At 33.4% G+C, this 21,635-nt stretch overlaps 2 protein-coding genes across 2 annotated transcripts; both read left to right on the top strand.

Moving 5' to 3' along the window:
* Positions 1-279: 279 nt before the first annotated feature.
* Positions 280-11,571, top strand: TRIADDRAFT_32391 (uncharacterized protein; the record flags this gene model as incomplete). Its single annotated transcript, XM_002117336.1, has 29 exons — positions 280-361; positions 1,060-1,211; positions 1,905-1,985; positions 2,547-2,639; positions 3,109-3,206; positions 3,893-3,973; positions 4,106-4,221; positions 4,442-4,554; positions 4,682-4,869; positions 4,960-5,077; positions 5,196-5,260; positions 5,332-5,374; positions 5,498-5,712; positions 5,788-5,926; positions 6,006-6,183; positions 6,259-8,109; positions 8,182-8,801; positions 8,888-9,018; positions 9,091-9,187; positions 9,263-9,352; positions 9,434-9,634; positions 9,789-9,866; positions 9,943-10,073; positions 10,145-10,265; positions 10,339-10,422; positions 10,518-10,712; positions 10,823-10,891; positions 10,993-11,103; positions 11,218-11,571. The coding sequence occupies 29 exons, from the start codon at positions 280-282 to the stop codon at positions 11,569-11,571; spliced, it is 5,895 nt and encodes a 1,964-aa protein (XP_002117372.1).
* A 429-nt stretch (positions 11,572-12,000) lies between these two features.
* Positions 12,001-14,494, top strand: TRIADDRAFT_61378 (uncharacterized protein; the record flags this gene model as incomplete). The annotated part of the gene is made up of 11 exons (XM_002117335.1): positions 12,001-12,116; positions 12,161-12,287; positions 12,371-12,472; positions 12,555-12,738; positions 12,841-12,935; positions 13,027-13,373; positions 13,459-13,581; positions 13,686-13,761; positions 13,980-14,077; positions 14,137-14,179; positions 14,276-14,494. 11 exons carry the CDS (start codon positions 12,001-12,003, stop codon positions 14,492-14,494), a joined length of 1,530 nt encoding a protein of 509 aa, XP_002117371.1.
* Positions 14,495-21,635: the final 7,141 nt, after the last annotated feature.

Raw genomic sequence — 21,635 nt, 5'->3', positions numbered from 1 at the left:
TATCAGTACCATACTAAATAGCGGTAGCCATACTCTCGCTCAGGCTTTTTCTTTGCACTGTACACTGTACTTTGACCATTGGACAGGTTGAGCGCGGCACCTGCGCACTCAAAGCTCGTCCAGCCGCTAAAGTGAGACGAGCCAATCGACAAGAGAGCATTGATTGAATTCACAGTTCAATACCGGCGCTTGTATGCTTGCCATTTGCACTTTGAAAGCCAATCCATTTTTCCATTTTGGATTTTAGTGGTCCAGAATAGTCCCGACCAGGCATTGACGATGAATAAATCGACTACTTCACCTAATTCTGATGTATCCAGGGCCAGCCATTTCGAAAGAGCAAGAATACGAACTCTAGCAGGTTGATTGATAGGATAACCAATACCAATAATCTTCCATCAGTCAATGACCAAAAGAATGCATTTTCTTCACCATTTTCAATGATTTCAAGTTTTCTTTACAGTCTTGGTGACAAGGCTATTTTCTCACTTAATCGTAGTTTTAATAGTCAAACCAATACAGCACTATCCACTCTATCACTAGGATAGACTTAGAAATAGCATAGATGCATGTTGTGATTTTTTTTTAGGCTTATTTTACGCTCTGCTTGAAAGGCTAAAAGACTACGCTACATTCCATAGAAAAATATGGCGCTTGACGCGTCATACTTGAATAGTTATCGTGCCGCCATTTTCATGGACTGCCATATAATACGTTTTTCTTCTTTTAAAATTGAAAGAAAATGAGGATGGCCAATGGATTAGTTAGTTTTATAAGCTCTTTTCTTCGTATTAATTTGTTTTTTTTAGGTAGTCAGAGAAGAGCCAAGGAATAGAAATTTCTCAACAGTTTCGACTTCATTAGCTTTTCCACTTTATTTTCACTGTCAAGTCATTGTACCATAGTACAGTAGTTTTGATTCAATGCACTAGCAATAGACGTGTGTCAGACGAAAAAAAATATTGCATTGTCAACAGAGCAAAGACTCATTTTACCCTTCATTTAAATAATCAATAAATAATATGCGTATTTGTTTTCTTAACTTAATTAATGTCTTAGCTGAGCTTGAAAAAGTCCAAAAGAAAACTTTTACCAAATGGGTCAATTCATGCTTGTCAAGAGTGGGATTAAATATTGACAATTTGTATAGCGATCTTTGCGATGGAACGGTTCTACTACGCCTGTTGGAAGTTTTATCTGGGGAGAAATTGGTAAAAATATTCAATTAGCTTGTTGGACTCGCTTGTTATGATAACACATTGCATTAATGATGTTTTGATTGCCAATTCATACATTTGTTGTGATAATGTTAGTACAACTTAGCAGCATTCAAAAGTTAGACAGGATGACCAATCGATCGATAGCCCCCAATAGTCCATTCAAACTTTGATGAAATAATCTTGTACGGTAGAATTGACGTTTGCAGCATACAGTAGGCAACAAAGTAGTCCTTTTTTTTAATTGATTGATAAAGTTTGGACCTTAAGGAATAGTGAATTGATTTTCCTATTTGTAGGAAACAAAATAGTCATGATAGACTGTTGAATCAATAGGTCATGACTAGCCTTGTCTTGTATGCATGGTGTTGCAAAACCTCTCTCTACTTTTCTGTAGCGTAAATAAACTATCTCCCAAACTAAACTATTTTTCATTGAATCTATTGCTGCTGTCTATCATTAAATTATAAACTATTATTCGTTCAACGGCATGACAGGATGTCAAAGTGGCAGTACTGTACAGTATTTGTGATTCAGTAAATTTTCTTATCACTTCGTCTAATCTAGTTACTCTAGAATTTCTCAAGAGTATGATTGATAATTCTTTTCAAACACGTTTGGTTGCTTTATTTTTGTAAATGAAATGGAATTATTTTGGGACTGCTTTCATTTGGATGGATATGTTAGCCGAAACCGGCACGTGGTAGAATGCGAATTCATCTCATTCAAAATCTGAATGCCGTCTTGAAATTTTTAATCCATAAACATGTAAGGCAAAGATAGATGTAGTACTCAATTGAAAATCGTATATCAATAAGTTACGGGTTTTTGTATCAGCGCTTTCCAATGTCTAGATTATAATGTTAAACTATTGCAAAAACAAATACCCTTGAAACTATTTATTTACTCTATTGTAACAGAAATAGGCAAGTCTTCTAAATTTACAAAGCAGTGATATTTGCATTTCAGTTGCAAATTTTTGAATAGTTTTCTTTGTAATCGATCCTATAGACTTTTTGGACTATTCTTCTGTAGTATCAAGTAGTCTGAATCAGTTCCAAAACTTGGTTAATACCGTTTCGATATTGTGTTACAGTATATATGTATAATATTTTGTTAACCTACGGTATTCATAGAGGAATAACAATTTTTTTTTTATATCCATGTAACTCTGTAGTGACCACCGAGTTGGGCAAAAAAAAAGCAATATTTATAAACCTAAACCTATGTATTACCCAAACTAGCATTTTAAAATTGCCACAGGAGTAATGCTATTTTTAAATGGGTTTCTTTCCTGCATTAACAAAACTTACTCTCCAATGAATGTAGGTGAAACTAGAAAATATTGGCGCTCATGATATTGTCGACGGAAATCAACGAATTATTTTGGGCTTAATATGGACCATTATTTTAAGATTTCAGGTATTCTGAAAAGAAAGCAAGTAAACTTGATATGTTCTTTTACTCTATCATCTAGTAATAACTGGGAATTTAATTCTTTTACTACAATGGAGAAAGTCTATTAGTTACTAGTGGAACAATGTTTGAATAAACAATCTTACTCTGCAGGTTAAAGTAATAAAATCGTGATTCTTTTATCATCATCGCTTTAGAATTCAATGTTCAATTAAGCGAATGCAATACAATACATTCCTATTGTTGATGAATAGTGTACAATGTGATGAGATTAGGTTATAGACAATTACAAAAACAGGATAAAATTATAGTTGAACTGATTGGTCCACCTGGCATACATGTATATTTTTAACTATCTCCTGATAGAAACACCGTTACGGTGAATCACAACTGCTAAAAATGATATTACTGTGCTTATTGATGTGTTTAGCTTGGTGTAACTGTAAAGATGTAACGTAGGAATGATTGAATTCAGATTCAGGATATACGTATCGAAGGTGAAACGACTGAATCGACCGAAAAAAGGTCTGCTAAAGACGCCTTGCTTGTTTGGTGTAAATTGAAAACAGCCAAGTAAGTGAAGTCAATCACTTTGAAAGAGATTGATTATACATCTAGAAACAAGAACACAAGTAGAATTAGAATTTTTTGTGGGTTCGCCTCTTACTTTTAAAAAACTTGCATTGAACCTATGACTAATTTATAGACACAGTAGAAGAAAGAGTATAGCATTATATTTACGATTTTAATGACGAAACAGCGTGCGTAGTATCTTTATCCCCGTAGAATTTATTATATACTTTTACTTCAAATGAGAAAATTTCCTTGTTTCTTATATACGAGTACTTTCTCCGCTGATTCTGGGAAGCTTTTTATATATCACCGTTGTTCGTAGTGTTACAAGTTTGCTTACTTTTTTATACTGTAACTTTATACACCTGCTTTCTGTCAACGTCATAATACAGCAATTACCGTCGATTATTTATACGATTCATTTAAATCTTCGATATTGACTGTCTAAATACCAGATCGTAACGAATACTTCAATTATGATTAAAAAATATGTTTCACAAGTAAATCTCCGACTATTTTTACTTTAACGTATGTTAATACAAAGGCCTAGCATGTCCTTAAGTGTTAGAATTACTCTTGTTGCTATGTAATCAAGTTAGTTATTACTAAAATTACAGTGGTGGTTCTTGCATAAATTTTTCTTATTGTTTAATCCCATTCTTTTACAATTTTTATCCCTTATGTAGTTATACAAATGTAAGAGTGACGAATTTTACGTCCAGTTGGCGGAATGGACTGGCATTTAATGCGCTTATTCATAAACACCGGTATTTTTCTTTGTAGCTGTCAACTCAGGATATTTTCTTCCGTCTACCACTAATACAATATTTTAGGCGCATACACAATTTGGTATTATTCTTCTGTTAATTATGACTATTCCTTTCGGCTAAATTTATTAGGCCAGATGTGGTTGATTATGATCGACTTTCACCCGATAACGCGCTGGAAAATTTGCGACTTGCTTTCACAGTTGCGGACGAGTGCTTTGGAATTGCCCCTTTGCTAGATGCTGAAGGTAGATAAATAAAAAATATACAGTATGTCATCTACCTGATAAATGCATTGAGAGTGTTATATCTATACCGCTATGTATTATTTTCTAATACTGTTATACTACACAGTTATAAGAATATTTTTTGAATACCTGATTAAGATTTTATTAGTTGTTGTTTACGTATCTTTCTTTTCGCGTTTAATGGAATTTTTTTAACGAAATCTCTGCTGGCTCGCTTTAGATATCTGCGTAGAAAATCCTGATGAAAAATCTATTATGACTTATGTTGCTTCTTATTATCAATCGTTTTCTAAGTTGAAAGCAGAAAATGTAGTAGAACGCCGAATTTGGAAGGTGAGTATGATATATCGTAGCTAAGTCTAGCTTTGTTTATCATAAGTTTTACTATCATTTCACACGTTTTGTCGTTTTACTTTTATGTATACCTGTTTTCATAAATTGATTTTTATCCGTTAACAAGGTTATGAATTGCATCATGGATCTTGAAAAAATGATGCAAGAATATGATACTTTAGCTTCGAATCTTTTGAAATGGATTAGAGCAATGATAGTTATATTGTCTGATAGACAATTTGAAAACAATCTCGATGGAGTCCAACGACAGCTATCTGAATTCAAAACATATCGTACAGTCGATAAACCACTGCGGTATTACTGAATTAAATCGCTTAATAATTCTTTATTTTCTAAAGAAAGATAAATTTTAATCTACGTTCTTTTTACGATATACCGTTCTAGTTACTTGGAAAAGGGGACGCTGGAAGAGAAATTTTTTACAATTCAAAGTAAACTGCGCTCAAACAATCGTAAGGGCTTTATACCCGTAGCGGATAAAACTATTTCTGATATTAACAAGGTAATGAATCATTTCAGTTATAGCGTAAACGTTCTGCATAATTGTTGTATTGAATACATGTTAGGATGTTTTAACACAAGTGCATATTATATATAAAGTTATCGATGTTTACGTATAGAGCTGGGAACAGCTAGAAAATGCAGAACATGATCGTGAACAGGCGTTAAGAGAAGAAATCATAAGGTAGCTATTTGCAATGTTAAATCTTTCCTTTATATAGATAATCTGAAAATATTATCACACGCTTTTGACAGACAAGAGCGGCTTGAGCGCCTGGCTGATAAATTCACGAAAAAAGTATGTCTTTAATTTTTATATAATAAATGCATGTTAACATTAATATTGTTATATTATTTGCAACCGACATACTGATTGACTTTACCAATAGGCTTGTATTAATTATTCGTAATCAATTAATAGGCTGAGATGCGAGTACAATGGATATGCGATAGTGTCCGGCTTGTTGATAACGATATATTTGGTGACTCAGGCTCGTCCGTATCTGCTGCATTGAAAAAGCAGGAGGCATTTGAAGCCGATGTATACGAGTATCAAAAGCGAATACGCGCTATGGAAGACCTGGTGCAAGAATTAAAAATAGGCAATTATCATGCCATACAGAAAATTCAGGACAAGTTAGTGAGAACTAAATATTTTTTTTGATTTCTTATTTGTTTACAATTCTTAATGGCAATGCAACCCTCATTTAGGCGTGATAAAGTGATTATACTGTGGAATGAATTATTGGAACTAATAAAAATTCGTGAAGGTAAAGTAAGTCAACATGTCGAACTACATGATCATATACAGGAATTAGAAGATTTTATGGGGTGGTCGCGTGATGTCAAGGTATGAGGATTAATAGTACGTATATATTCTTACCTTGATCATAGTACAAAATAATCAATATTACCTATCTTTGGTATAGAATTCATTAGAGTCTGAAGATTATGGATTGGAGCTACATGATGTAGAGGATCTTTTACAAAAGAACTTAATTCTTGAAAATGAGATTTTGGCCCAAGAGGAACCATTAACGAGAGCATTACTCGAGGCTGAAAACTTTAAAGCGCCTTCAAAAGAAGATGGTGTGAACTTTTTTAATAGTTAGAATGATCTACTGCGACTTTATTTTCAAATTTCTCCGATGTTGAATTTTTATATTATCAATTTCGACTTAGGCAATCCAATGAATGATCTGCTGAAGGAGAGAATCAATTCGTTATCTCGTTTATACGATCAAATTTCGGAATTGCTCTATATTAGAAAGACTCGCTTGGAGGATTCACGCCAACTCTTACAGTTCTATCAAAATGTAGATGATGAATTAGATTGGATGAAAGGAAAAAATCAATCTTTATCACTTACAGACCTTACTAAAGCAACGGATTGCTCCTATGTAATTCATAAATTACGTAGTCATCAGGCATTAGAGGCAGAGGTTAATAATAATGAAACACTTTTAAGGAATATCATCGATACCGGAAATCAATTAAGTAAGAATAATAATTACGACTCATCTATGATTTTATCCAAAATTAACAATCTAGCATCAGCATGGAATAATCTAGTCGACTCCATGAGCAAACGTAAAGATAGAATCGCCGAAATATTGTCGATGCAACAATTTCTTTCTGAAGCCGATTACTTAGAAGGCCAAATATCACTTCATACTGGTTTATTATCTGTAGATCAAAACAGAATCGATGAAGATAACATAGATTCTCTGCTAAAGCATCATGCTAATCTTGAATTTGAAGTTGAAAACTACAAAGACCAACTGCATTTACTGGATAATATGGCGGACGACTTAAATCCAAACGATCAATCTTTTGAAATGGCTCTTGGGAAGAAAGCTGTTATTACTGAAAAGTACCAAGTATTAATGGCTGAAGTTGGTTATCGTCGTGAAAAATTGATTGCACAGCAATCTTTATTTAGATACTTGAGCGAAATTGATATCGTATTTTCTTGGATTGGAGATAAAGAAGCCGTACTATTTTCATTTGAGCCTCCTACTAACTTAATTGAAGCTGAGTTGATATTACAAAAATTTAAAGGTATTGAAAGAGATATAGTAACGTATCAAGATAGGTATAATAACACTTTGAAAGCTGGAAATGATTTAGCGGTTCAAATCACTGATGGTAATGATGAAATTGCTAACGCTCAAGGTGAACTAAATGAAAAATGGATTCGTTTACTGGAATTACACGGACTGAAAAAAGAAGAACTTTCAAAGTTGCTGATTTTATTGCGACTATTCTATGAAGTCGATGAAGTGAAAAATTGGATAGCTGATAAAGGAACAGGGCTAAGCAGTTGTTCATACACAACTGATCCTGCAGCAGTTCTTCAAATGCAACGACAAATAAATGTTATTGAGAGAGAAACGCCGGCTATCGAAGAAAGAATTGAAGATGTAGAATCGAAAAGAGACGCATTAGCTGAAGAACAACCTGATAAATTAGAAATTGTGAATGATAAACTAGATAGCTTGTACGAAGTCTGGGATGATTTACGAAATCTGGTTCGAAATCAGATAGCGACTATTGGGGAATGCAGTAATATTCAAAAGTTAATGTTTGATGTGGAAGACTTGGAGGATTGGTTAAAATTCCAATTAGGGCAATTAAGCTTAGAAACCGATGGTCTAAATTCTCTTCCCGATGTAGAAAAACTGCAAGCGGAGCATAATGAACTTTTAGAGGAGTTTACGAATCGTAAAATAATTCTAGATCGAATCAATTCTACTGCACCAATGCATTATACTGGTGATGCGGCTGGTAGGCGTCTGGAACAACGTGTAGAAGACATTAATCATGATTGGAATGATTTAGACAGCCTGTGCCACAAACGGAAAGTTCTATTACAGCAGATCCAACAATATTTAATATTTCAACGTGATTGCAAATATATTGAAGGTATCCTTCAGAAGCAAGATGTGTTTTTAGCTGAGGTTATGACAGAATTAGGTACATCGAATAAATCTGCTAATCAGTTGAAGAATAAGGACGATCAACATTTAAAAAGTAGTGCTGAACATCTGGTATCGTTAGCCGACTTGCAGGAACTTACTATACGGCAGAAAGATTATTCTAGAGGACTAGACTCTTGCATTCAACGAGTTGCACAAGCGGACCAGTTTGCAAAGCTTTCGGTGGATGATGACCATTATGCAAAGGAAAGCTTAATGTCGAAAGCAGCTACATTATCAGAGAGAGTCGAGCGAAATCGCGGGCTTTTTACTGAGATTGCTTTCCGGTTAGATAAAGCTGTTCATTTACAGAGCTTTTATCAACGATGCAATGAACTAATAGATTGGATAAATGAAAAGTTTAATATAATTTCTGGTGACATTGTGACCGACCAAGCTTATATATCAAGGCTACTGCAAAAGCATCGCACTTTCGAAGCTGAACTTGCTGCCACTAGAGATCAAAAAAATGTTGTTAACGAATTAGGAAAATCTCTTGTACAGGATCAGCCAGATGCGCGACCTGAAGTGGAGATTCATCTTACTGATATAGAAGATCGATGGATTACGTTAATGGATGCATGTTCTACAAGGAGTCAACTTTTAACCGATAGGTATAATGAAGTTCAATTCATTCGAATAATTGATAATCTGCAAGCTTGGATGTCAGATGCTGAAAATACGCTCGCAAATATGGAAACTTGCAAAGATCTCGCATCTTGTAATAAGTCAATGACAAAGCTTACGGTATAATCTTATCATTAATTGTAAAAATACGTAATTAGAGATCTTAACCATTTTAAGCTTTTACTGTTATTAATTCTTGAATAAAGTCTCTAGAAAGTGACATTATCTCTCGTAAAGACCGCCTAGATCAACTGGAGCAACAAGTACAAAATTTTTTAGACATAAATCACCGGGGTGCGGACGATATGCAAGATTTGTTCGAAAGCGTATCTCAAAGGTGTGCTAATAGAACTTATTTACTGCACGTATAAGCTGTCTTCTCGGAGGTGATATAATTTTTTATTCGTAGGTATGCAGCTCTACAGCGACCACTTAAAGAACGAAGAAAGCTACTTGAAGCATCGCGTCGCATGTTTCAGTTTTATCGTGATGTCGATGATGAATTGGTTTGTCTATTCATACAAGTATAAATAATTGTAAGGTACCAAATTGATCTCTTAAATACATGAAAAATTTATTAGTTATGGATTGAAGATAAAAAGCAACAACTGCAATCAAATGAAACTGGTAATAATTTGCACGAGGTGCAGATCCTTAGGACTGTACAACAGGTAGAATAAAGTATATCTATTTGCGCTATTTATAATTAACTTAACATAAATCTATTAATTTATGATTTTTGTCCATAACAGAATATACAAAACGAAATAAGAGTACATGAACAAATAATCAATGAGATATTTAAATCTGGATCTAAAGTAATCTCTGATGCTGATTCTTCTGCTGACAAAATACGTCATAATACTGAACTATTGAAAGAGAAGTGGCTGGAGTTAGAAATTTGTAGTAGAGAACGAGAAGCAATCATAGAACAATCGGCTACGGCTCATAAGGTATTTATAAATGTAACTTAAATATGTTCATTATTGAATTAAAATGTACGCAATTGTAGGTATATTTTTAATCTGATAATCTCATTAATTAATGATTCATAATATAACACAAGCGATCAATTTTTGATATACGAGATAAATTACTCTACCTTAGTTACTCTTCGATACTGAGGAAATGGAAGGATGGATCATGGAGAAAGCAGCAATATTGATTACTAAAGATAAGCCCAAGGTTAATCCTCACAAGTTCATTCACAAAATTTCTATCATTTATATGTAAATACTGTTTGTCTATCAAAACGCCTTAGGACCAAATCAGAGCGATGTCTATGATGAAGCATCACGAACTTTTGGAGCAGTCTGTGAAAAGTTATGCACAAAATATAAAATCACTCCATCAGTCTGGCCAAGCTTTTCTTGACCAAAGTACGATTAAGAGGTTAGTAATTTTCAAGTGAGAGTTGTAAGTAAATACTGGTCATTACAACGTGCTACTTATTATGCTCATAGTAAGGAGATCGTAGAAGCCCTGGACGTAATTGATGATTCATATAATAGCTTGCTAATTTTGGCGTCAGAGCGGCGAAATTTTATCGATGAATTATTACGGTTTTATCGATATAATTCGGAAGTAAGATTGATAGAATCAAAGAAAAACATAATTGTTTCATGGTTATGTCGTAACTGAGGTACTATATTTATAGGTAGATGAAGTTGAACAGTGGATTAAAGAGCGAGAAGTATTTTCGAAATCTAAAGACTATGGTAGTAATCTAGAGCAAATACAGGTACGAAAAGTGTTTTAGTAGAAGACTTAAATTAATTTATTACTATATTATTGTACAGCATTACATTGTAACCTATGTGAATTATACTTCCACAGCGGATTGCAGAAACCTTTCATTCTTGGGTGGTAAATACTAAAAATTCTGGTGTAAGTAAAGTGAAAGAAGTCAACTTAATTGCGGATCAGCTTATAATAACTGGTCATCCTGAAGCAGCAACTATTTGTGAGTGGAAGTCTGGAATTAACGATTTATGGAACCAGCTACTTGAGACGATTCAGGAAAGAACAAAGGTAATGATATTAATTTGAAGATTCTGATCTACAGTATACTTACAGAGTTGCGGCCATACCGCGTAAACTGACAAAATACTTGAAAACTTTGTCAAATTTTGTTGGAGTAGAACATAGAAAATGTAGCTACGATTCGTGATCACTACGCTGCTGGTAACGACTTCTTACATCGTATTAGGGTTCGTCGATATTGTTTCGAATAGTTTCTCGCGCTGCATTTACCTCAGCTAAGGAATAGATAGACCAAATATTTTTTGTTATACTTTATATTTCGTTATAGACAAAAGGACAGTGCTTACCTGACGACTTAGGAAATAATTTTGATTCAACCGAATGCTTATTGCATCGTCATAGTATTGTCCAGTCTGATGTCCTGGGGATAGAATTAGAGGTGCATATATTATAGTTATCATTATAATTCTAACATTTAAAATTAATTAATAAATATAATAACAAGCACACAACTTAGCATGAACTCGACATTTGTTCTTTGCTATGCTATAAGTATAATAACCTACAAGAATACGCTGCGCAACTGAAAGTGGATTTCCCGAATGAGAAACAGGCAATTGATGAGCTACATGGTAAAATTTCAGATGCTTGGGAACTTCTAAAAGATAAGTGCAATTGGAGGAAGTCGCAGCTAGAACAAACTCTAGATCTATTTAGGCTATTACTTTTGGTTGAGAATCATGCTTTATGGATAAATGACATGTACGATGATATAAATAGCTTGGAAGACCCAAGGTACTGGTTGCCGTCTAGATTTTGTAGCTATTCTATTGGATTTCTTTTTAAACATATTATAAGAGAATTTATAGCAAATAGTATTGTGCAATTGATCCGTATTATTAAATAAGAACTTCTGCACATAATTTCCTAAAATTCTTACTGTGGATATTTCAGTATCATGTTTCCTGGTGCAATTTTCAAAATAATGAAAGATAATTTGTGATTTACCAGAGTGCACTCATTTGATTTTGTTTGCTTGTAAAATGTTTACCCAAATTTTTAACGAAGGTTTCTATCACTTTCAGTAATGCACAGTCCTGTACGAAATTAATGAGCTACATGGAAGTTATTAAGGAAGAGATAGAAGGATGTACTGTAAAGTTGGATGAAATTTCAGAATTTGCAAATAGCCTTGTTAACAAGAATCATTATTTAGGAAATGAGGCTAGTGCTTAGACTATTTTTCATATTTGAAGGTAGATAAGGTACTCCAACAGTGTGCATAGAGGTTGGGTGGAAAGTCTGAAATGTGTACAGTTACTGAACCTTTATCAATATGCAAACATTATTTTGTAATCCGACTATAGATTATCAAGAAGCTGGACGTTTTGCAGCAAGTACACAAAGATTTGAGATTGGATTGGGAATTGCATTATCGCGAATTAGAACTAAGTACGATAGTTTTGTGTTTATGTAGTACAGTCTTATTATTATAGCGTAACCTTCCATGCTTGTAAAAATAACCTAGTACTTGGAGTTCTAATATTGGAGGAGGACATGAGTCAAGGAGATAAGTGGTTATGTGGAATAGAATCTAATTCCGTGATTTATGATGATGTTAAGGTATGGACATGTCATGTCTATGGCTATAGTATAGTATTTCAATGAGATAATTCTCCTGCTCATTAATTTCTATTGATGAACAGTGTTTAGACAGATTTGATGAAATCCTTAAGGGGTATTATGAGCTAACCATTGGCCTTTCTGCACAAGAAGCTCGCTTTAATAAAGTTGCAGAAATCACAAAGGTACCCATAAGTAACCCAGTAAAAGCACATGTAATGAATTGCGTTCAAAAACAATATTTCGAAATTTTATCCTGAAATATAGTACGAAAAGGAAGCTATTGATGAACAGGAACGTATTATGACCAAATACCGTAACGAACAATATCGAATTTATTTACAAGAAAGAGAAGATTTACAAAAGTTTTTGAAGCTTCATACGTACGAAAACAGGGACAAAGACATTTTTGCTCAGTTAGATTTAAATGAAGATAGGAACGCCTTAGAAGGTTTGTTGAATACTATAGCAGCTGCTAATGGTAGTCCTAACATTGATAGTACCACTCATTCAGTGTTATTCTAATGTGTTTTGTTCATCCGAATTACTGTAGAAGAGTTAGCGTTGAAAAGAGAAGAATTACTGAGGGCTAGACAAGATATATTGAATGAACTCGATACTGTAAGTGAAAGCCAAGAAATTCGGGAGGTAATGTTATGTAAACTTATGTTTGAGGATGTGAAACTTAGAATTTGATAGGGATTGTAGGTAGCTAATGTCATGCTTTGAATGGTCGCAGGATCATCAAGAAGCATCTATTTCTAATACTACCGATAAGGAACTTGCAAAGGAGCAGATTCCAGATGAACAATACTTGATTATCGAAATTCCAGGCGAAAGTGACGATATGTCTGATATTCCTGATAATCAGCATGGAAATGTTGCAGAAACCAAATCTGAGAAAGGGCTTAATAAGAAATTTGGTAGATCTAAAAGCATGCAGCCTCGATTTTCAAAGAAACCTCAGCTGGATACCGTTAAGGATACAGATACAGAAGATAGCGGCATAAGTGACAATGCCGCGGGTACTATTAAACAAACTAAAGATGAATTTTTTGGGCTGACAGGGCCAAGAGTTAACAAAAGGTTTGATTATGGAGTATCCTAGATTGCATGCTGAAATTACGCTGTATGTTGATATTATTTTCTTGTATCGTTTGTGGCGTCGTAGTGGCTCTGAGTTATCATCTGACGTGCCATCTGATTACGAAAAAAATAATGATGAGTCGATTGTACGTGGCATTATTAATCGTAAGCATGAAATTGCAAGTGGAGGGAAAAGGGCTGAGAAGAGGTGATGATATCTATTAAAGTTGACGCTAATGTTTGATGTTCGAAGCAAAAGCCGGAAAGTTATTTCTATGAACAAGCTTCAGTAAACTTTAATTTCCGTTACAGATCATGGACCAGGCTTTATGCGGCACTCCAGAATAGAGAAATATTATTTTATAAAGACAGAAAGCAGTATCACAAAGTAAGTCAATTCAGGTGCTATTGTAATGTGTTAATATCACGAAATGTTATATTCTAATTAATAAATCGAATCAGTTTTTGACACTACGGCTATGTTCATGATGCGGTAGTTATTATAGTATGCCTTAATGTACTTATCTATTTATGATTTAGATCGGGGGCATTGTTGTGGGTTATAGATATTATTCTTAAATTAACGTAATTTTATTGCATATTTAGGGAATACTCTTGTATCACGTATCGCCATTGTCGGTGACAGACTGTAGATGCAGCGTGGCTAGTGACTATAAAAAACGAAAGAATGTTTTCAGATTGAGGTTTGTGGATGTTACATATTAATTTTTGGCTACATTAATATAGTATTGGTGGTCTGTAGGTTGCGAGACGGAAGTCAGTACCTATTTCAAGCAACGAATAATGTAAGTTTTACGGCCTGCCTGTCAATAATATAACACTATGGATAACTTAAAAATTTAAGAACTCTTTATCATTTTCATTTATGCTTGCGTTATTAGGAGGATATGTGCCGTTGGATAGACAACATATTACTCACCTGCACTGATACTTCTGACGATAAGGGATGCGGGTCACAAGGCGATGGCACTAGTAGTCCAAGATCTACGAGCAATATTGAAGTAGTCTTACCAGGAAGTGATGAAGCAGCATCTACTAGTCCTCTTAATTCCGATGAGAAATCCCCGCTAAAGAGATTAAATTTCTTTAAAAAGAAGTAAGGATCTGCGAATAATCCGAACTACTTTATAAGAAATTCCATCATCTACATTATCGATAAACAGTAATGAGTGCCTTTCCTACTCAAATAGCGATTTAGGGTGATCTTGTTGATTAGATGATTAAATTATGCCTGTTTTCATCTTTTTCTTTGCAATCATGCATCTACATAATATTAAATTAATTTTACATTCCTGTTGATTTATATAAATCAATTTATTTTATACATTAATAAATAACAGTGCAAAGCGAAATCGATGCTTTTAGATTCTTACTAATTTATAAATTTATATTACCCATATAATACATTTATTCTAAGTGATTTAACCGTAAGTTTAATATTTAGTACTGTAATGATATTCAAAGTGATTACCTCGATGACAGTCTTGTTTATATTAATTGTGAGAATTAACACATTTTACATGTGGCGTATAGAAAACAGCCTAATTTAATCTGTTTGAAGCACTGGGCCTTGTTTTTATCCTAATCAATCTCGTGCAGACGAGAACGAACATCCAATAAAAAGTTGCACATTGATCATGCTATAGTCTGAGTATAATCGGAATCGAGTTAATACTATGTAATTAAGTAACCTAAGAATAATCAGAAAGATATGATCGCTAGAATCTACAGGAAGATAAATCTTGTTAGCAACCGAGATATTGTTTGTCACAATGTCACTAGATTGGATGATGATTCATCGTTGCAGAGTTAAATATTAAGGTATGGGTCCATTTGATTACCGTATTATAGGACCTTAATATTTGATCGATATAAGTTGGCCATCTACTTTGCACTTTGTAAAATACGCAAGTATTATATGAGCTTGTCTGATTCCTATATTTTATTAGCAATTCAGGCATAAAAGTATGGCAGACTTCAGCGAGGTATAGAGAAATATTTATGCTATTTTGTAAGTGAATCATGTATAATTATACCATAGATTGATAACTAGGCAAGTAATTTTCATTTTAGATCTTAATAATTTCATAGATACGAACGTACTGTACTGTGCTCTAAATATTAATGCTATTGTTGATTTACTGTATATTAATCATGCCGACACACTAACGTAATCAATGATATTTAGTTCCCTTTTATTATTATTGTGGATTGAGGACGCTATCTACCAAATTCCACCGAAATGTGTAGCTGTTAAACTGGTAGATAGCTAATAGTATTGCTTTAACACAATAGTAGATGATAATTCTTAGTTGCCTTTAGGGAGGGATTAACTTTGGAGTTCATTAATGTTCTTATTAGATTATTTTCGTGATTGGGTGTAGAATACTCTCATAGCCGCAACACTTTGGTCGATTAATTAATTACTCATTACTTATATAGCTTGCTGTATTAAGTGCGGTAATATCGTAATGTTAATTACATACTAATGTTTTAGTAAAACATCTTAGGAATGAGTAAAATAGAGCGTTCTTTCCTCTAAAATTAATGAATATTCTAGCAAAGCAAACCAATAATGGGCCATAATTGCTCATAAAAGTACGCGTAGATAACCTTCGCTTAAAGCTGCTATTACCAATATTTTTAGTAGAATAGTCAATAGATAGATATAATTGCTAAGATGGACAAGAATACTGACGAGCTTTCTTTTTTCTCGGAATTGGCATCATCAAGAATCGGACTATATTGCACGTCTTTATCAAACCCTATTAACTATAATTCATATTTGGTGTTTTACTGGCCATGCTTAAGGAAATACTGCAGCTAGTTTACATTAAAAAAGAATCATGTTATTACTCTTACGATTTTCAACTTGAAAAATAGTTTATCAGTCGTAAGAATGTGAGAAAATGTTACATACAGCGGTCTAAAAGGATAACAGTTCATTGCCAACTTAGAATGACCATAACACATATATTTCAATCTAGTTAGCTAGTACAAAGCCCGTATTTTATTAAACCATAGCAGCTCATAATAATGATTAAAACGATGAAAAGAGCGTAATAGAAATACTAGTAAGAAATGATGTTTAGTTCATGAGGTTATTACATTGAGTACAAGTATGCCTCTAATACACCATTAGAAAGAGAGTTTATCATTATTTGTACTTGAATTAATTAGTTGCTTTGTACTTAAAAATTAAAGTCCCTCAAGGCACGTATTCAAGTGATGATAACAATAGGGTCATATTGCGAGCCTTTAATCATTTGAATTACAATCTATACTAGCATTAAATCCTAATACACTTATTATGGTATGTTATTCTACCCCATAGCTAATATATCGGTACAATATGAAGTGATGCAATTTTAGTATGGTATGCAACAGCCAAACTGAAAAACAACTACAGTGTTGCCTTTGTTATTGGTTGTCAATTAAGACGATATTAAAAATACAATCCATTCTTATATGCATTTGCTCTATGATACTATCATATTCTTATATCACTAGTTTTGAGATGGATAGTTATGATTGGGCTTATATGTCATACAGTTTGACTTTTATTTACCAATTAATTGCAATGGCGTAATAGTTTCAACAGGTAACGAAAATGATACAACAGCATGATAATTGACTCACTCAGGCGATTATAGCCCATAGTTAGCCAAATCGAGTGCTTAATGATTTAGTACAACTGTAATTATGATTAAATAATATAGTGATCGAACATTTGCTTTATAATTACGCTAATGAGTGAGAATATGATATATAATTTTTCGAATTAATAATACACGGTAATTTGATTTGATAGACAATTTACCGTTGAACAATTTAATAATACAAGTCAAAGTGTTCATTTATTGAAACTGATCGTGATCTAATAGAGCAATGATTGATTATCATTTCGAATTATGTCCATATAGAAAATGTGAGGATCAACCTTGATTAAAATCAATAGCATAGAAGTGATGAAAAGGTAACAGCAAATGAAAGCCTGGATTTAGTTATAAAATAGGTGTATTGTACTGAATACTTATCCACTACACTGCATGGATGATGCTGTTGAGTTACATTTTAATCAAGAATACGATAACTATCATGATAAACCGTAATGTGGAGGTATCTGGATTTATTGTGACCGTAAACACCAATAGAGTCTAAAGATTAAGTCAGCAGGATTATTTTATCATTTAAATCCAATTCATGGCAAAAATATCGGGTTAGTTAACAGATAATTGTGTAAAAAGTTGGATTTGTTAACTCATATCTAAATTAAAAGAGATTCTAAGGTGAAGTTAATAAGCCAAGAGAGAAGGATACTAATGGCATGTATGACGATGACTTGCTGTATATCCGAATTGCATAGTAATGAGATGCTATTGTTGACTATGACTAGTTATACTAATAACTCAGACATTTTGGAATGAGCTTTACATGATAACATTGATTATGAAGTATGGATGAAATTAATATTTGCCGTAACCCATGTTCAAATGTCAACTAATGTTACCTGTGTTACAGTCGTATGTAAAATTTTCGAGTTTAACAGATTATCTACTTGGCTGTAGTAAAGGAGATGTACGAGTATAACAGTAACGTAAGTAGTTATTAGCTCAGGATTTGCCAAATTAATAAGATGACAGTAAAATTGTGTCTCTATAACTTGTATATTAATCGTTATATACTCGCGTGACTGATATTTGGAAAACGAAGAAATAAATAGCACAAAACCAAGACAGGTCCCATAAGGGCATATAGTGTAAAATATTGAGGAGCATATCAGAAGTTAGTAGTTCTGAGATTCTAGAATGATCAGCAAGATGATAATAATGATGTTAAACCCTTATCTTGAGTAACTCGTATTACCACAACTGATCCTCGGCAAAAGATAAAATGATAAACTAATTAACTGTTGTCTTGATCACCGGTTCAATACTAATTATTACATTATACATTAGTCCAAGTTAATAGACAATTGAATAGAGATGCTAATATCATAGTCTCTCATTTTGGAGTGTAAGGAAAGGCCTTGTATTGGCACGGTAATAGTTAATCATTAGCAAAATTATAGTACTTGCATGGTTATGAACATCGAGAGAGATTAAATGATGTTATTTGATACTTATTAAGAGTGACTGCAAGTTGCAATAAGTAGACTACATATTAGTGCTACATCATCAAAATATTAAATCATGACAGGCCACCTTGTTGATGATAGATGATAAAAATATATGGCTATTGAATAATTGCTATTAGCCTTCAACCTGTCATTCACTTCTTCAATGTTTGCTAACAGTATTTATACTCCATCAACTACTTCTTGATTAAGCATGCGTGATATTCATCAATCCATTGGTATGCTATAATGATTAATTAGGAGTAAATATATGTCTTGGTTTTTGATGACAAATGGGCGTGTCAGTTAGCTGAGAGAGAGGGAAAAGATAGAAAAAAAGGTAAAAATAATAATAAAAATGTCACCCAATCTAGACATATCCTATTCAATTCGTTGGTTATTGTTCTTCCTTACTACCTGATATACGAATACAGGAGGTCGTCAAGAGCAAATACATTCGATCCAAAGCTTATAGTACTATAGAGTCGACTCGATTTATATTGTTATAGTAATAAATAGGTTTGTCGCAAGCAAGTTAGGTCACAGATTCCTTCAATTTGTATATTAGCCTCGTTCTATGCAGACCTTCTAATTACGGAAGCTTCTGTTGAAATTGAGAGAAGAAAGAAGCCTGTACTACATCCAATTGAACATATTAAGAAATAGACTTTCGATAAACGGGTATGATATGAAATTATAATAAACAGAATGAAATTGATGCATTTTGAAAATAGATCTAGACGTGACTTTATTTTGCTAATGTTATATACGCCATCCAATATGAACACCATGCCACCCTGCCAAAAAAGTTTTTATTAATTGCAAGCTGTAGTTGTAAAAGTGTAACGCTATTAGACAAATTTATTCTGCTTTATTCAATACACTCTGCTATCCATGATTAGTTAATCGGTGAGAAATCAGTTATTATAATGGAGTTGATCTACAGTATGTAAAGTCATGGGAGGCAGATGGATTGGGTGAGATTTGAGCACGTTTCAAGAATTGTTTATCAATTCAGATCACGATTTCAAGGTCATTTTGATATAACGATATCGTGTTAACTTCCAGTTTTTTATATTTTTCTTAAAAATAGAAACTTGAAAAATAATATTTTCTTGATACTGTAGAACAATAGTTTAGAAATGATCCTCAATTTATCACCGCTTTTAGTCATTGGGCACGAAACCTTTCGTATTCTATTGCATCGATAATTCTAGAGTTGAACTAGTCTCTAGCTTTCGAATCCACTTCAAATAAGCCGACACGCATAAATAAGAGTAGATGGATGATACGACGTAGATGTATAAGAATCCTTCTCTTACTCTATTATTAGCGACATAGTTAAATTAATATCACGCAACTACTAATAAGAATGATTACGATACGTATAAGAAGTCACTAATTAATTAAGCTACCTAGCAAGTTTGTGTTTTCAGCCAATGACCGTCATACGAATTATTAAAATTGAAAGAACTATCGAGGAAGATAAACCACATAACTCATCCTCATGGCTACGATACATGTATACTACAGAATGCTATCGTAACAACACTTAATATCTTGATTAGTTACTTGATGTCTCTCAGATGTACATTCATTACTAGACCTGCATAGTAGGATTTTTAATTTCAGACGATACGGTCTATTTCTTTTCCATATAATTTCCTTGATCAATTCTGAAGTAAACTTGTATATCCGTCACCGACTTTTAAGTTCTGATTCAGTATTTCGGGCAACGGACTAAATACAGTAGAATGATCACGAATGTTTTTACTATTATCATTCTGTAATCTTCATCATATAATCATTCTAAATAGCTTTGTCGTATTCCTTCTACTACTCTAATGCAATATAATCTGACGAAGAGTAGATCAATTCACTCTAAATCACCTATTTTCTCTTGATTATGTAGTTATTGATTTTGTATAAAAAATATTCATTAATGCTCGCAGCTACTTTCTACTACATACAACCGATTAAAATAATCTAAATACGTATACATGTGGGCAAGTCGGATGTTACTGCAGTAATCTGGTAGTCATTTTCAATATTCCGATTTTTAAATGCAATCAGTTCATTTTTCTAAATGCTCAATCGATACGCAGTCAGGGATTGTAATCTTTTGTTTCCAGCCCAGTTCTAATAGCTGCTACTATTCTTTCTATCGCTTAGCTAAGCTCAACAATCTATTTAAATTATTCTCTGCATGACTTTACATTGTTTTGCACATGTTGAGAAATTCTCATCATTACACAACGAAAATCGCCTATGTTCTGAATATTATTTGTAAAAGGCTTTTTGCTGGCAGCAATCATGCTTTCATAAGATCATGAGGCATGCCAATGGGGGTGGAGACTTTTATAGTCTTTTGCGCTATGAATACGTGCCTTACTATTCGATTGGAAACACCCACCCAGCTACGGCTCGCTGAAAGGATGATGACCACCTTTCATATTAGTCAGCTCTAAACTATCCGGCTACTATTCGTTGAGGCAGTTATAAGTCATCCCGAGATTCAGATATCAGTATTTTTTTAAATTATATTTTCCTCCCTTTCAGCTGCTTTATGTAATATGTACTAATGTCGAGGATTCGTTAAAATCATGTTTAGCAGTTTTTCTTGTATATACTGTACCTGTGAGTTACAAAAGCATTTTATTTCTTGGCTTATTACCTGAGGTGATAACTACAGAGTGCACCGTAACGGACTTTCTAAAGGAAGTGGAAAATCTTACGATAACTTATATTCAAATATATCTAGAATATTTTTCCTTTGCATATTTCGTAACTCTACATAAGTTGCCATCCGTTTCTGATCACATTTAGCATTTTTATATATGCATCTCGCTTAATTTAATAGCGTATTATGCAATTCGTCGGCGATTATACACTGAAGATGAATTTATTATATTAAGTTTCAAATGCAGACAGAAAAATGTCAGGTTTTATTAAGCTTGTCTCCATACTCTTCTCGTAAGGATAATGAGAGTATAGAATTTTGTTCTTGCTTAATTTTGCAATGTAATAAACTATACGATACAATTGCTTCCAAGCGGGCGCGCTATATCAAAAATTTAAGTTAAACGAAGATTCCTTTTATCTTGCATTTTATTCATTTCTTTGTT

Source organism: Trichoplax adhaerens, genomic scaffold (genome assembly GCF_000150275.1).
Source record: "Trichoplax adhaerens TRIADscaffold_23 genomic scaffold, whole genome shotgun sequence".
Classification (NCBI taxonomy): domain Eukaryota; kingdom Metazoa; phylum Placozoa; class Uniplacotomia; order Trichoplacea; family Trichoplacidae; genus Trichoplax; species Trichoplax adhaerens.
Note: the sequence above shows the minus strand (reverse complement) of the source record. Positions and strands in the feature narration are given on the sequence as shown.